Source organism: Apteryx mantelli, chromosome 3, assembly GCF_036417845.1.
Source record: "Apteryx mantelli isolate bAptMan1 chromosome 3, bAptMan1.hap1, whole genome shotgun sequence".
In the NCBI taxonomy this organism is placed as follows: Eukaryota; Metazoa; Chordata; class Aves; order Apterygiformes; family Apterygidae; genus Apteryx; species Apteryx mantelli.
Window position 1 is genome coordinate 87,468,945 of NC_089980.1, and position 13,412 is coordinate 87,482,356.

At 41.7% G+C, this 13,412-nt stretch overlaps 1 protein-coding gene across 3 annotated transcripts in view; it reads left to right on the forward strand.

Annotated features, from left to right (window-relative positions):
- Positions 1 to 13,412, forward strand: part of METTL24 (methyltransferase like 24) — a 60,675-nt gene that overhangs the window by 19,072 nt on the left and 28,191 nt on the right. For all 3 annotated transcript variants that reach the window (XM_067293861.1, XM_013948958.2, XM_067293862.1), the window contains exons 2-4: positions 1,521 to 1,619; positions 6,744 to 6,883; positions 12,533 to 12,761. In XM_067293861.1, the coding sequence (XP_067149962.1) occupies positions 1,521 to 1,619; positions 6,744 to 6,883; positions 12,533 to 12,761 (468 nt within the window). The remainder of the gene's footprint in view (positions 1 to 1,520; positions 1,620 to 6,743; positions 6,884 to 12,532; positions 12,762 to 13,412) is intronic.

The following is a 13,412-nucleotide window of genomic DNA, read 5'->3' on the forward strand; positions in this document are numbered from 1 at the left end:
AAGCCTCATACAGACCTCCTGGCTCACATTCACTCCAGACTTTGTTTACTTTGGCAGTGAAAATAGGAACTCATGATGTCAATTCAAGGCAAACTGCATCTGGCCTTGGTCCTCTTTAATAATCTTTGTTTTTCAGCTTTGCTTTTTCTTTCTGTCTTTCCTGTGTTCTTGTCTGCTATCCGAGGATCCCTGCTGTCCTGGCACTGCTGCTTCCTCCCATCCAGGGCTAGAGACCTGCAGAGGCTTCGGGGCTGTCCTGTCAGCAGGCTGAGTGCCTCCACTCTGTGACTCCACTCCATCTAGTCCAATTAATTGCTATTTTCTCTATGTTTTCTAGAGTTTCTTAGTAAAATGAAGTCCTTTGGGAATCCCAAATGGTTTTTTTTGTTTGTTCGCTTGGTAGTTTTTTGGATGTCAAAATGGTCCTATAGAGAGAGAGAGAGAGAGAGAGAGATAGAGAGAGAGAGAGAGAGAGAAAAAAAGATGTTCTTTATGGAAGCTTATTTAATCACAAGTGATTAAGGGGAAGCTTGCTACTACCTGCCCAGCCACAGAGGTGAGTTGTCACAGCCGAAGGTGAAGTGACTGGTCAGGAGGAACCAATCTTAAGTCAGAACAACGTACATTGTGCCTGTATTTATATCTACTTGAGGGCAAGAGATAACACATCTAAGCTTCCTAACGTGACGAGAGCAGGCAGAATTAGGAGAAGGTAGTGCAGATGGGAGTGCAGAGCCCTGTTGCTCTGCAAGCACATGGCTCAAAGACCTTTGCTGGCCCACTTTGTGTATGTGGGAAGTGTTGTTCAAAAACCTGACAGGATCCCAAGATTCAGAGCTGATGGGCCTCATATGGAGCACAGAAAGCATCCACTAAAGCTAGTTCTCTGTGGTTATAAAAAGGAGGAGTTGTAGGGCTAAAGGCAGCCACACTGACATTTTTTTCAGGAAAACAAAGAATTCTGATACCTCTCGTCGAGCAGGGTGGGAGATTAACAGGACTTTTCTAAAAGAATGCAAGAAACCTTCTTTTCTAATGAAGCTGTACTTTAAAAAAGGAAAGAGACTGTTTGCAGAGGTTTCCTTCAGTGATTCATTACTGTTTACAAGTTCTTGTTTCACTGGATACTCAAGCAAAGTTGTGCAATAGATGTAAAATTATTTTATGTTTTCAGATGCCTGCTAGAGAATTTGGGTATTCAGATTTAGTTTTTCTTCATGGTATTTACACAAACCAGCACTTGTCTGGGTGTCCTAGAATAATGTGGAGTGTCAGCATTTCTGTTTTTTTCTGAATTAAGTACATCTGCTTTCAAAGTTGATTAAGATAAATCAGAGTAAGATGCTCTTTCACTGTAGTTCAGACTCCACTTTATTCTGCAATGACTTTCATGTATAGACAAGCCTTTAGAAAACTCTTTTTGTTTAAAATGAAATCTCCTTGTTTTTTTAGCCCTTGCATTTTAAGCTTGTACTGAGAAAGGAATGATATTCCTTTAACTGATTTTTTTTCCTCTACAGACTATAAGATGGCACATTGATCTACAACCATGGGCAAGTCCAACTCCTTCCCTGAACTATGAGGCCTTGAGGTTCCTGAAGTACATAAGCACTTCTCAGGTAGGTTTTTGTTTCTGTCTCTATTTAGAAAATAATTTGCCTGACACAGCCTGTTTCCCCTCAGGTAAGAAATTAACCTCACACCAAGCCACTGTTGCAATTGCTTGGACTGTTTTATTTCTAAAGTTGCTCAACTTAGCAGTGATGGTCAACATTGTTAGGGAGAGGCCGAATCTGGTAGCCCGATTGAGGCGAGGCTGCTGTGCAGCTTCATCCCTTCCATATCCAGCTAATAGAGAGGCTGAGCATGTATTCCCAGTGGACACACGCACAAACACACATACACACCACATATATACGCAGCTGGCCACACAGATCAACACGGGCACAAAGAGCACCAACAGCCTCATCCTGTTCCCCTCTCCAGCTGATCAGGATGAAGGTCCATTAATGGGAAATATTTATATGTGTATGTACAATGTGGATCCCTCCAGTAGCTGGGCTGAGACACTCAGTCTGCTCAGCAGCTGCCCCTGGATCCCTGCTCTCCCCAGTTGCTGGCACCTGGACATACAAGCCCTTGAGGCCCACAGTCCACCTCCAGTTGCTGGTACACACATACCTGGCTCCCCTGCAGCATAACCTGCTCACCAGCTAGTCTGGCTTGATATTTGCTAGCAATCACACACCGACTTACATACCTTCACTCTCTCCAGTTGCTGGCACCAGAGACCCCCAGGCTTTGTGACCTGTGATCCCACTCCAGTTGCTGGCACTTAGACATACACATGGACACAGAATAGAGAGCCTCCAGGAAAACAGTTAGAAATGGATTTTAATAAGAAGGTAGGACAGTCTGTGCCGATCAGGCACAGGGCATGGCCAGACGAACGTACTGACCAGCACTGTTTATGCGTGACTGGCTCTTTTTATCTCATTATCCCTCTATTTTCCCACATTTGTTTCTCTCCAAACCTCCTTGATCCCTCCCTTTCTCTGCCTTTGGTTCGTCCCATGAACATCCCCTAAAAAGTCTTGTGCAATCCTGAAATACTGTTCCCCTGCATCCCACAATGAATCCCTTACCCCTAAGTAGTAACCCCACCTCTGAAAGTCCAAAAGGTGCTCTGGAGAGTGTCTCCCATTGACTCATCTTGATGGTTTTCACACCTGGACCAGGAGACTCTTGGCTCTCCTGGGATGGGGCCAGAAGATCTGTTTCTCTGACTGGGCTTTTAGGGTTTCCCCACCTGGCGTTGTGCCTCTGTGCTCCTTTGTGTGTGTGGTGTTGAGCCTTTTAGGGGTTGATTGCCCTCCTGTGAGGGGCCTGGGAGTAGCCAGGGCATGGTATTATTTAAGTTCCCCCACCTTCCCGTTGTTCCTCCGAGCTCCTCTGTGTGTGGGCAGACTAGCTTTTTATCACATAACCTAACAAACATGAATGTAAACATCAAAACACAGGGTAGAAAGAGTGCGCTATTTCCTTGCTTTTTATTTACGGAGTTGTTCATGTCCTGACAGAAATACAGTACAGCTGAAATTCCAGAAATTGTTCCTCTCTCATTTCTCTCTCTTTCTCACTCTCTCTCTCAGATAGAGAAAAGTACTGAGCACTGTGTAGCAAAAGGACTGTGTATTCTACCACTCAACCTCTCAGTAATAATGTGATAACCAGGTTCATTTTAACTTAAAAAGGATGCATTTGAGGTTCACAGTAAAATGAGAACAAGGCATCAGTCCCTAGCCTGGGCAAGTTTTCCTAACAGTACTAACAGAATTCTGATTATCTGAGAACAAAAAAGGTGGTGGTGATCTGAAAAACTTGTATTTTTAAGTGCTTTTTCAAAGATATCACCTCCAAATCCACCTTGCATTGACAGATGCTTCCAGGGCTCAAATATATGGAAATCAGGTTATCATGTCTTAATATAGACATCACTTCTCCACAACAGTGCTTATACATATGTTTCCTGTAATGAAGAATGGAAAAGGTACTGGATGTCCACAGTTCTGACAGGGCAGGTACTTTTAAGTATTCAAGTCTATCAGCAAGCAGCCCTTCAATACAGATTTAACTGCACTATCTTTCACACAGAAGAATAACAAGACGCCTCAGGTGTTTATGTCACTGAAATGTCATTAACATAAGTAATTAACAGTAACATTATGTTTTGTTAATGCAACACCTTTAAGGCTGACATGGAAGAGTCAGTTGAAATACATCTAAAAATATGCTGCTGTGCCTATGGTATGGTAACTGGGAGGGTAGCAGAGTGTTCACTTATCCTCAAACTTGTGGCTACCCCTGGCTAAACGTTCAAAAATGTGGAAGTGACATCTTGGTCTTCATGCGCTCTGGCAGTGAGAGGACAGGAGGAAAGAGGACTTACATGGAGACAGCAGAGATATCTGTAGAGCTGCTTATTATCTAGTAGAGAAGTTTAGGCTGAGGCAGGTATATCAAGCTGAAAACAGCCTTTGTTTCAGCGACTTAATAAACAGTGGCAGATTCTGCTAAACTCCACTAGCTGGGTCAAAACCTACAAGGACATCAATTAGCAGAGACTTTATTGCTTCTGACATACTAATCAAGAAGTTTCATTCCCAGAGTAACTGACCCTGGGGACAAGCATAAGTGAAAACAGAATAGGAGAGAAACCTTGTTCCTGACCTGGCAGATGTTACACGATTAACAGCTGACAAGGTAACACTATGATTGGTATGAGCATTACAGGAAATGGGATCCTGCTTACATAGATGAGCATGGGATCTCATTTTCTTTGTGTGCTGAGCAAGTGTCAGCTAATTACTCTGTGCTCAGCTGAAGGCGTTCAGCAAAGCAGATCACACCAGTGGAGGGACAAGATGCCATGTCATCAGGGTTCACTGAGGTGTGAACCAAAGCTTTTTCAATACCTAATAATCAGAAGAACCATCTTATACTTACTGTTATCTGTACAAGAGCAATGCATAGAAACCCAGCCCAGGACCTTATGCTCTGCATGTCACATAACAGACTGGTGATGGTGCTAAAGGTAGAGTTCAGGTCTTCTGATTTGTGGTTGTATTTCAATAGCAAGAGCTGTTAAAATTGCTACAAATTCTGAGTGTTGTAATTGCTTATAATACCATGAGTCAATTAAGTAGTAGAATGGCAGAATCTTTTATTTTTCTGTAGAAAGCGTGTTTTTCTATGTCTTAAAATTAGTGCTTGTTATCACAAAGTCATTTATTCCTTGATTGTTGTATGACAGAAGGGAAATGGGTAGTGGGGTTCAGTGCAAGTCATTGCTTAAAGCTTAGTGAATTCTGAGAGCAGCATGAAGAGATGCTACATAAGGTTTTATGAAATTTTCCCTGGAAATTATGAGCTAAGCAGGGGTAGGGAGGTTGTGCAGCATGCAGCTCTGTGAATGTAATGCTCCAGATAATGATCTTCCAGAGCTTAAGCCTCTTTAAAAATGAGAGTTTTATTTACTTGTTATAAGGCATGTGGACAGTGCCTACCACAGCAAAGGCTGGATTCCAGTTTTCATTCTCACGCCCTGTGTATAATTCTTCAGAAACAAAAATTTCTGAATAACTGTTCAAAAAGATCAAAAGATCTGTGCTTTTTAGTTTGGCTAAAACAGAGAACTGAGCCTGAGAAGGAAGGTGTGAGAATAGTCAGCTGAGAACTGATATTTAACCTGTTTTTAGCTCTACTGTTGTTTTTTCCTCCTGTTTTTGGCTTTCTGGCAGTGCCAGCTCCTGTCCCTGACAGTTTCTGGCATCGCAGCTGGTGCTGGGTTCAGAGAGCAGCTTTTCCTCACAAAGGCTCATTTGGGTGCCTACAGTGCTTTGCAGTCTTTACTTTCACGTTTGCATCTTAGCAGCCCATGCCCTGCAACTCCTGAGTTTGATGGCCAGGCCGCACTTGATTGGAAGAGACCTTCAACAAGGACTTGTAAGCTGTTGTCAATGCTGAACAGTGCAGCCTCTCTTAGGCAGAAGTAGTCACAGCTGCTGTGCTTACCTTTGCTTTCCATTACCTCCTTAACACTGCTACAGCAATGGCCTTACCAGTTGCGCTGACTTTCCCTTGGCTTCTGCATGCTGTGCTCCTTGTATGATGTGTTGGGACACCCTCTTCCAGCTCCACAAGTGTCTTTTCCCAGAGTGGGTCTGGGAGGAGGATGGTGTTTTAGGAGAGCATTGCAGAGATTGTAGGTAAAGTGTAGCCCCTGATGCCAGCCACTTTTCCAGCCCTTGAACCCATCAGCTGGTGGGTGTAACAGCAGCCCTCTGCAAATGCCTTGGTGCTGACTGGTAGAGCACAGCTCTGTGTGTATAGTGACAGGGGACATTGAAGCTCTCACCTAGCTGCTGGGTGGCCAGGCAAAGCTGGGATTGCAAACAAGAGCTCCTCCAAGCAATGTCACTCAGACATCCCATAACTGTCAAATGATGTAGGCACTCCATTATGTAAAACACATCCAGGTTTCTGGTGAATTCACCACTTTTTACTAGTTGCTTTCTTGTTCTTTACAAGGACTTTGACTTACCCTGTTCCTCCTGCAGGTTTTGTCTCTCTTCTCCTTTTGCAGTGCTTTTTTCCTGAGTTTTAGATTCGAGATATCTAAGCTAGCACAGCATTGAAACACTTGGAATTATTCCTCTGTTTAGTTAAGCACTTGCTTAAATCCCTTTGTTATTGGATAGGGAATGTGTTTAGGCCATCATTAAATCTCTTTGGGAACTGAAATCTGAGACGCTCAAGGTGTAATATACAGTGTACATTGCAGTGACACTACCTTTTAAATAAACAGTGAATCATGAGATTTTATTTTGACATGATACAGGGTGCAGAATCCAGTCCAAGGTTTGAAAGGAAAAAATAATGCATTTTTATACTGAAATAACTTGTTCTCAGGAAAATTGATTTCAGGGTATAGTACTAATGTTTAATTACTTGCTTTTCAAACTGTGGTGCTCTCTGGGGGATTATGTAAGCCTTAAATGTCACCAAACAGAACACACAAACAAGAAAAAAAAATCAAATCTCCATAACTGTGGATCTGACTGTCAATCAGATTTTAATTAAACCAATTAACATTTTTCTTCTTTCAACTCTTTCCCCAGAAGACAAATTAAAAACAAATTAAAGGAGTGACATTAAAATGGAGCATCTTTTGATTTCAACAGATTTTATGTGAACACATGAACCTGAACAGCCTGACAGGGCACTCTGAAACCACAAAGAAGCCCTGGTCAATCTGTCTTGATGAGAGGTTTAGCCTTATTCATCGAATGAGAAACAAGCAATGCCGTCTCTATTCACTTGGGTAAGTGCTCTCTTTAAAATGCAGCAAATCATTTCATGATACATTTTAGCCTCAAAAAGCCTTATAAATGCAAAACATACTGCAACAATGTTGTCTTTTAAAAAATGTGGACTTTGTTCAGGTGTGTTTAATATATATAGATGTGCTGCTGTAGACACTTTTCTAATATCAGCATGAAAGCAAATTGCCAAATAGGGAGTAGTGAGTGGTGGTTTTGATAGAGGAAGATGGAAATTAATGAGAAACTGAGGAGCATACAGCATCTTCCCTGAGCAGAAATGCCTTGCATAATTGCCAGGTACTTCAGCAGCATTATTTATAAAACTTCATTAACAAAGTCATACATCTCCATATGAGAGTGTGTTTGCTAAGTACTTCAGGGGTGACCTGTGCCAAAGGGATAATAATAAAGGCAGTTGTGGTTTTATTTTAAGATGTTTATAGTGTTTATGATGTTTGCAACACTTGAGATTGAGATCTTCACTCTTCACAGAACAAGATAGTTAAATTGCAAATGTAGCTTGTTTACCAGCTAATAATACACTCTACCTCTTGGGAGGGCAAGGGAGTTCAGTCTTCAGAGTTCATCAAACCGCTGGCCTTTTACATTTTACAGCAGTGCATAGTTTGATTATGAGAATGATCATTGGGATCTGGACCTCATTTCACACAGATCACCAAATGACTGCCACCTAATAAAACTTGATGTTTATTTTCCTGGGAGTCGGCTTCAGGTTAGAGATATATTGAAGGACTCCATCTCCCCTGAATCAGCACAGTTTATTCCTGTGATTTTGCTGCTGCTGCTTAGAAACCTTCCATGGCAAAGAAAGAGCTGTATCTGGTTGTCATTTCTCAGTGATTAGCACACAGCAATTAACATCAGCAGTTAACATAAAGTGGATCCAGAGCCTACTACAGCAAAGAGTATTTTCTGTTAACTTGAGTGGGCTTTGGATCAAGTGGTGTAAAGACCATTGAGCTATAAAGACCCAACTCCTGAGAGGGCAAGGGGCTCTCAGATGTCATTCAGCTGTATTGCTCAGTGGCAGAAGAACAATTGCCTTTTAGGGGCAATTTAGAGGCAATGCTGTATTAACCTACCCTTAGGTCCAGACTTTTCCTGCTCAGCTGTAGTTCTGGTTCATTGCCTGAGGCTCCTTCTAATAGTCAGTGGAGAGAGGAAGGCACATTCGGGTGGAAAATCAGCTAAGCTGAATAGCCTTCTGGAGGTACCTATGGCTTTCCTTTGATTCGAGAGGGAACCCAGGATAACATAGCTGTTGACTTTAGGTGTCTTGATTAAGTACCCAAAGGTTGATGGAATAAATCTAGACCTTACCCTGTGAGTTACATAACTATTAATACTAGATCTGTGTTCCAGTGTTAATGTCCCTCTGTTCCTTTGATATGGGCCAGATGTGGGTTGAGAAATGTATTTCTGTTGAAGTAGCCAGTAGACACAATGCAGAGTTTATGTCAGCTGTTCTAGGACAGATCTGGCACAGAGCTGATGAACACAAAGATAACTTGGTGGTGTTTTTTGAACAGATCTCAACTGGTGAGTGTATACCACATCAGTACTTTATATTGGTGCTGTTCTTGATATGGTACAGGGAGCTCAAATGCCAGATTGTCTGTTCTGATGGAACAGTAAGCTTAGCAGAGATTGAAATTGATGTTGACTTTCCCATCAGTCATCATGCACACATGTGCAATAAATACCCAGCAATGATGTATCTCATGAAACAGTTACAAAAATAGAGATATTTGGGGTTAAGGAGAAGTAGTCTTTAATCCTTCAGATTCCTTTTGCAGCTTTCGGAGCTCATTACTGCTTAATTCTTCTGTCAGACTGACTTCCTTTAGTTTATGACAGGCAGAAAAGTAATTTTGTTCTGACTAAGACAAAAATCCCCTTTAAATGTTTCTGTTATCTCATGCACTTCATAAAGAGCAAATGGAGAGCAGCTGCTTTCAATGAAGAACATTCTCCATGGAGAGGATGGAGGGAGCACAAATGTGAAAGTTCAGCATGAGTGTTACTGGGAATCCTGAATTAAATCCATGCATCATTAAAAATTGAACAAAACGTGCTGCTTGTACTCTGCCTTCATGAGGGCTGTAGAAGAGGTTACATGTGAATGGGAGTGAGCAGTGTCTGAAACCTCTGGAGATCTTTTTAGATTAGTATTAGTTGCTTCCACTACTGTGAGGCAGCAATGTTTTTGCTTGGGGGACAGGATTTCCCAGTATGACATTTACTTGCAATATGCATTAGTGAGCTCTAGTTATTAGCGCTAAATCTGCTTAGATTAAACTAAGTCTGTAACAAACACAACAGGCAGGCATGCAAGCTGGGATAATATAAATGAATAGGATTTCAGAAACTTAGCAGCTGAGGTTTTAAGTGTTCACTGCAAGACTGTATAAAAGCCCTTCCAGGATGATCTTAAAATGAAGGGGATTCAGGGTCCAGGCAGGGAAGGCTTCTTTTCTCCCCAGCTGCAGAGCTTGATTATCTTCCTTTGAGAAGAAAAAACCAAAAACCCACCAAAAGAGAAAGCAGTACCTTGGCATACATGTTTTTAACACCTCTGTTTGGTGGTCCCTTTGGAAGCCAGTGTACCTGCAGGCAGCAGGCTGGGATAGCTGCGACTGTTGCCAAAGCTGTGGCAGCTGCGGTGGAGGTGACACAGCCGCCCTTGTGCTGCCTGCACATTTGCTGGGCTCCGGGCAGACGTGATGCTCGGTTCAGTGTGAGCTCCAGCCCAGCGTTTATTCAAAGTGTGAGGCTCTGTTTACCGTGACCCTCAGCGAACCCTGCAAGCAGAGGCTAGCCAAGGGACACCGCCGTCCCGTCTGCCCCTGGTATGCCACTCTGTCTCCTTGATGGGCTTGCTTGCCCTGCTGCCTGGCAGCAGCGCCCGCAGGCGAGAAGGGCCCCTTCGCTGGATGTTGTTGCTCCTTTTAAAGCTCACCTTTATCCCTGCTACAGAGGATTGCGTGTAATTCTTGACTGTGTGACCAAGTTCAGTCTTCTTTACAGTAAAAATAGGTCAGCACCTTACGCATTTTATGTTTCGCTGTTACTGAAGATGGCAGCTGTTCTCTCCCGCCAGTGGGGATGGGCCTCTCTAGTCTTTCGTGACCTCCACACACTTCTGTTAAGATCATAATCCTTTTAAAGCAATGCAAAATCTTTCTCAGGAAACCTCATTTGTTTGCTTTTTCCATGCTACATTAGCACTTAGCATGGTCACGCATGGGCCTGGAATTTTGCAAATCAGTTTGCAGTTCTTTTGAATATTATTTTCTCTCATTAACATTTGCTGTTGATTAGCTCTCTCTTCTAGCATAAATGTGAGCTGTAGGCGAGGGAGTCGGAAGATATACCAGCACCTTCCTTGCCCTCAAGTATTTTTTTCTGTGTTGCACCACTGTGAACCTCACTTTGCAGCCACATTTGAGTAACAATCTGCTTGAAGGCAGCGGGAGTTTTGTTTACACCAAAAGCATCTGGCCCTCTGGAACAAATCAGCTGGAACCATTAGGAGCGTATCACACACACATGTGTCCGCCAGTCACTGATATGCTCATCACTCTAATGCCTTAATTGTCCCAAACAATTCACACTTTGTTCGTTTTTAGCCAGCTTCTCATTCCGAAGAGATTACATTGGTCTTCATTCATCTGTGTCCCGTCTACAGAATGTCATATGCAAACAAGTATTTCCATTGACTTGATTAACTTCTGAACTTTTTTCCTAATCTATATTGAGTGTATTAAAAGAAAACTACTCTCTTTCCATCCTGTACGTTTTTATAGGCTGAAATCCTGTGAAATAAAATCATTCTTAAAAGCACGCTGTTTTTGCAAGCCCAATATCCTTTTCCTTTCTTGAAGAGGAAAACTGTTCAGTGGAAGCCATTCTCATAGGACAGTATTATACTGTGCAGCAAAGGTGATACTGTATTCCTAACTTCCAAATATATGCTCTTCCAAACATTGTTTCAGAAGTTGGATTTGTTTACCAATATGTCTCCATGTAAATTGTTTAGTACTGGTTTAATGCTGTATCATAATTTAGCGTGATTTCAAATGTATTATATTTTACATGTTGACTCAAATGACAGATGATTATCTCAGTGTCACACCCTTTTAAAAATATGTGCCTAAGGGTAGTTGTGTTGCCGTATAGCAGGTGCACTGACTGTATGTCTGAGAGTACTGCCTGATAACAGTTTGTCTGTGATAGATAAATGCCATGCTGTTAGGACCTGAGAATTGGATATTCTCAATTAGTACAACTGGTTGAAACTCTAATTTAAAAAGCTTGAGTCTCTTCCCAGTGTTACATGTGTATGTAATCCAACAGCATAATTTTGATTATGTTTAAGGTTTAGTGCATGAATTGAACCACACTTGGAACAAGCTTGGAGGGACAGGGGTGAAGTGGACATCATAGTCTACATTGTAGGGAAGGCCTGAGATGCAGATGTGTGACTGTGGTGGCAAATACCAGAATTTTTTAGTTTTAGTGGACTCTGTGCGATTCACTTGGCTTTATGGGGTGGGAATATGGCACAGCTTCGTAAGGCAATTTAATGTCAATACACCTTTCCTTGCGGAGACGGGGACTGAGACAATACTATTTTCTGTATTAAGGGACTGCTCATCTTTCCCTTTCTTTTGGGTCTTTGTCAAATTAGCAGCAACCTTTCCCTAAGTTGGTGTACCAGTTCTGCTGCTCTTGGGAAGAATTTAGTTTTAGATTTGTATTTTTGTCTTCATGTACATGGAGAAAGAGTGGCACTTTGCTCCTGGGTCCTGTCTTTATTGGTGGCAATTGTAGCTTGTCTTTGTAAAACCAGATTATAGATGTAGTGGGAAATATGCCTGATTTTACAAAACAGTTTTGTGCACATTTTAAATATATTTGATCTTCTGCGTATACCTTGGTTATTGGAAGTTTGTGCTCTGGGGACTAAAGAATGTATTATAATCTTGTCAAGAGAAGGCAGATTGAAAATAGAGGAATATCGATATGCTGATATTGTACTAAGTGCTTGTATTAATGACAGCACTAAGATGTGAATGTTCAATTTACTCTCTTATAAATGATGTCACCTTCTGAATTGAGAAATCAGTTCTTTGAGATAGTTATTTGCCTGGCTAAAAATGATTTACTACTTGTCTTGAGAGGAGCCCTTCCTTATAATCATATGCAGTATATTGCACTGTGCTTGAGTTTTCTGATGAGTTAAGTTCATCCAATCTGACTAAAATAGTTTCATTCTATGAATCAAAAATTCATGAAAAGTTTTTTGAGGTCACTTAAGCATGTGACATTGGGAAAAAACACATATTCCTTTAAATTTCCTTTATCTCACTACTTACTCCAAAACTTCAACAGGCATGATTGTGGTCCATTAGCTTTATTTCTGGTAGTCTCATCAGAATTAGGGTTAGCCTGTGCTCAGTGCTATGGATGAATCCCCAAAAGTATCCCAACAGCTCCTCTACTTTGCTTCAGAAACTAACTGGTAGAGTTGTCCCTTCTTATATGCCTGTGAGTCCTTGGAATAGTCTACTTTCACTAATACATTTTTTTGCAGCTCCAGTAGCTATGTCTTTTTTGTTTTGTAGGCTGGGCAATGATGACAACCAGTTTGAGGTGAACATGGCTAACAGTGGATGTGAAGTGCATCGCTTTGATCCCAGCATCAAGTCGGCGCACATTCAGGAGGGACGGCACCTCTGGTATCATCGCCTGTCCATTGACTGGAGGGATCCCAATCCAGCTATTGCTGCTCATAAATTTCACAGCAACACGAAGAAGCTGGGCACAATATTGAATGAATTTGGGCATCAGAAGGTGAGGTCTCGGGTGTCACATTTCTAACTGCAAGATAAAGTGCTGCAGAACTTTCCTTCTTGCAGCCTCAGGGGCTCAGGTGCTTTCCAAGGTTATCTCTTGACAGTGGTTCTTTCTTCAGATATACTTGTAGTGTATCTTCTTGTGGGGGTGTCTTTTCTATCTTGTTTTTACTATGTACTGATAACAGCCACCTTGATTTTTAAATCACTAGCCATATACTAAATACTTTCCTTCTCTTCTCTTCATTTTCCCTTCAACTAGCTGGTGACATTGGCTACTACTATTTTCAGTTCTGTGGGAGGTCTGGTTATTGCCTGATTATGAGTGCTGAAGTATTCATACAGCACAGTTTATAAAGGGGAAAAAAAATTTCAGCAATAATTAGACAAGAAGAGGTAATGGATGGGTTGTTTACATTTGCAAGGTCACTAATCCCGATTACAGTCATCAATAACAAAAACATCCTGTTTTGAAATTGGCAGCAATCTGGTTTTTTTGAAGTTGCCCAATTTCTTTTTAGGGAACTGTAAAAACATCAGAAATCTTCACGTCTCAAATAACTGTTGCCAAAACACATTTAAGGAAGTTTCTGACACGCAGGCTTAGGTAGCTTTCAAGACAGGTTTTCCCTCAGAGGATATACTAACA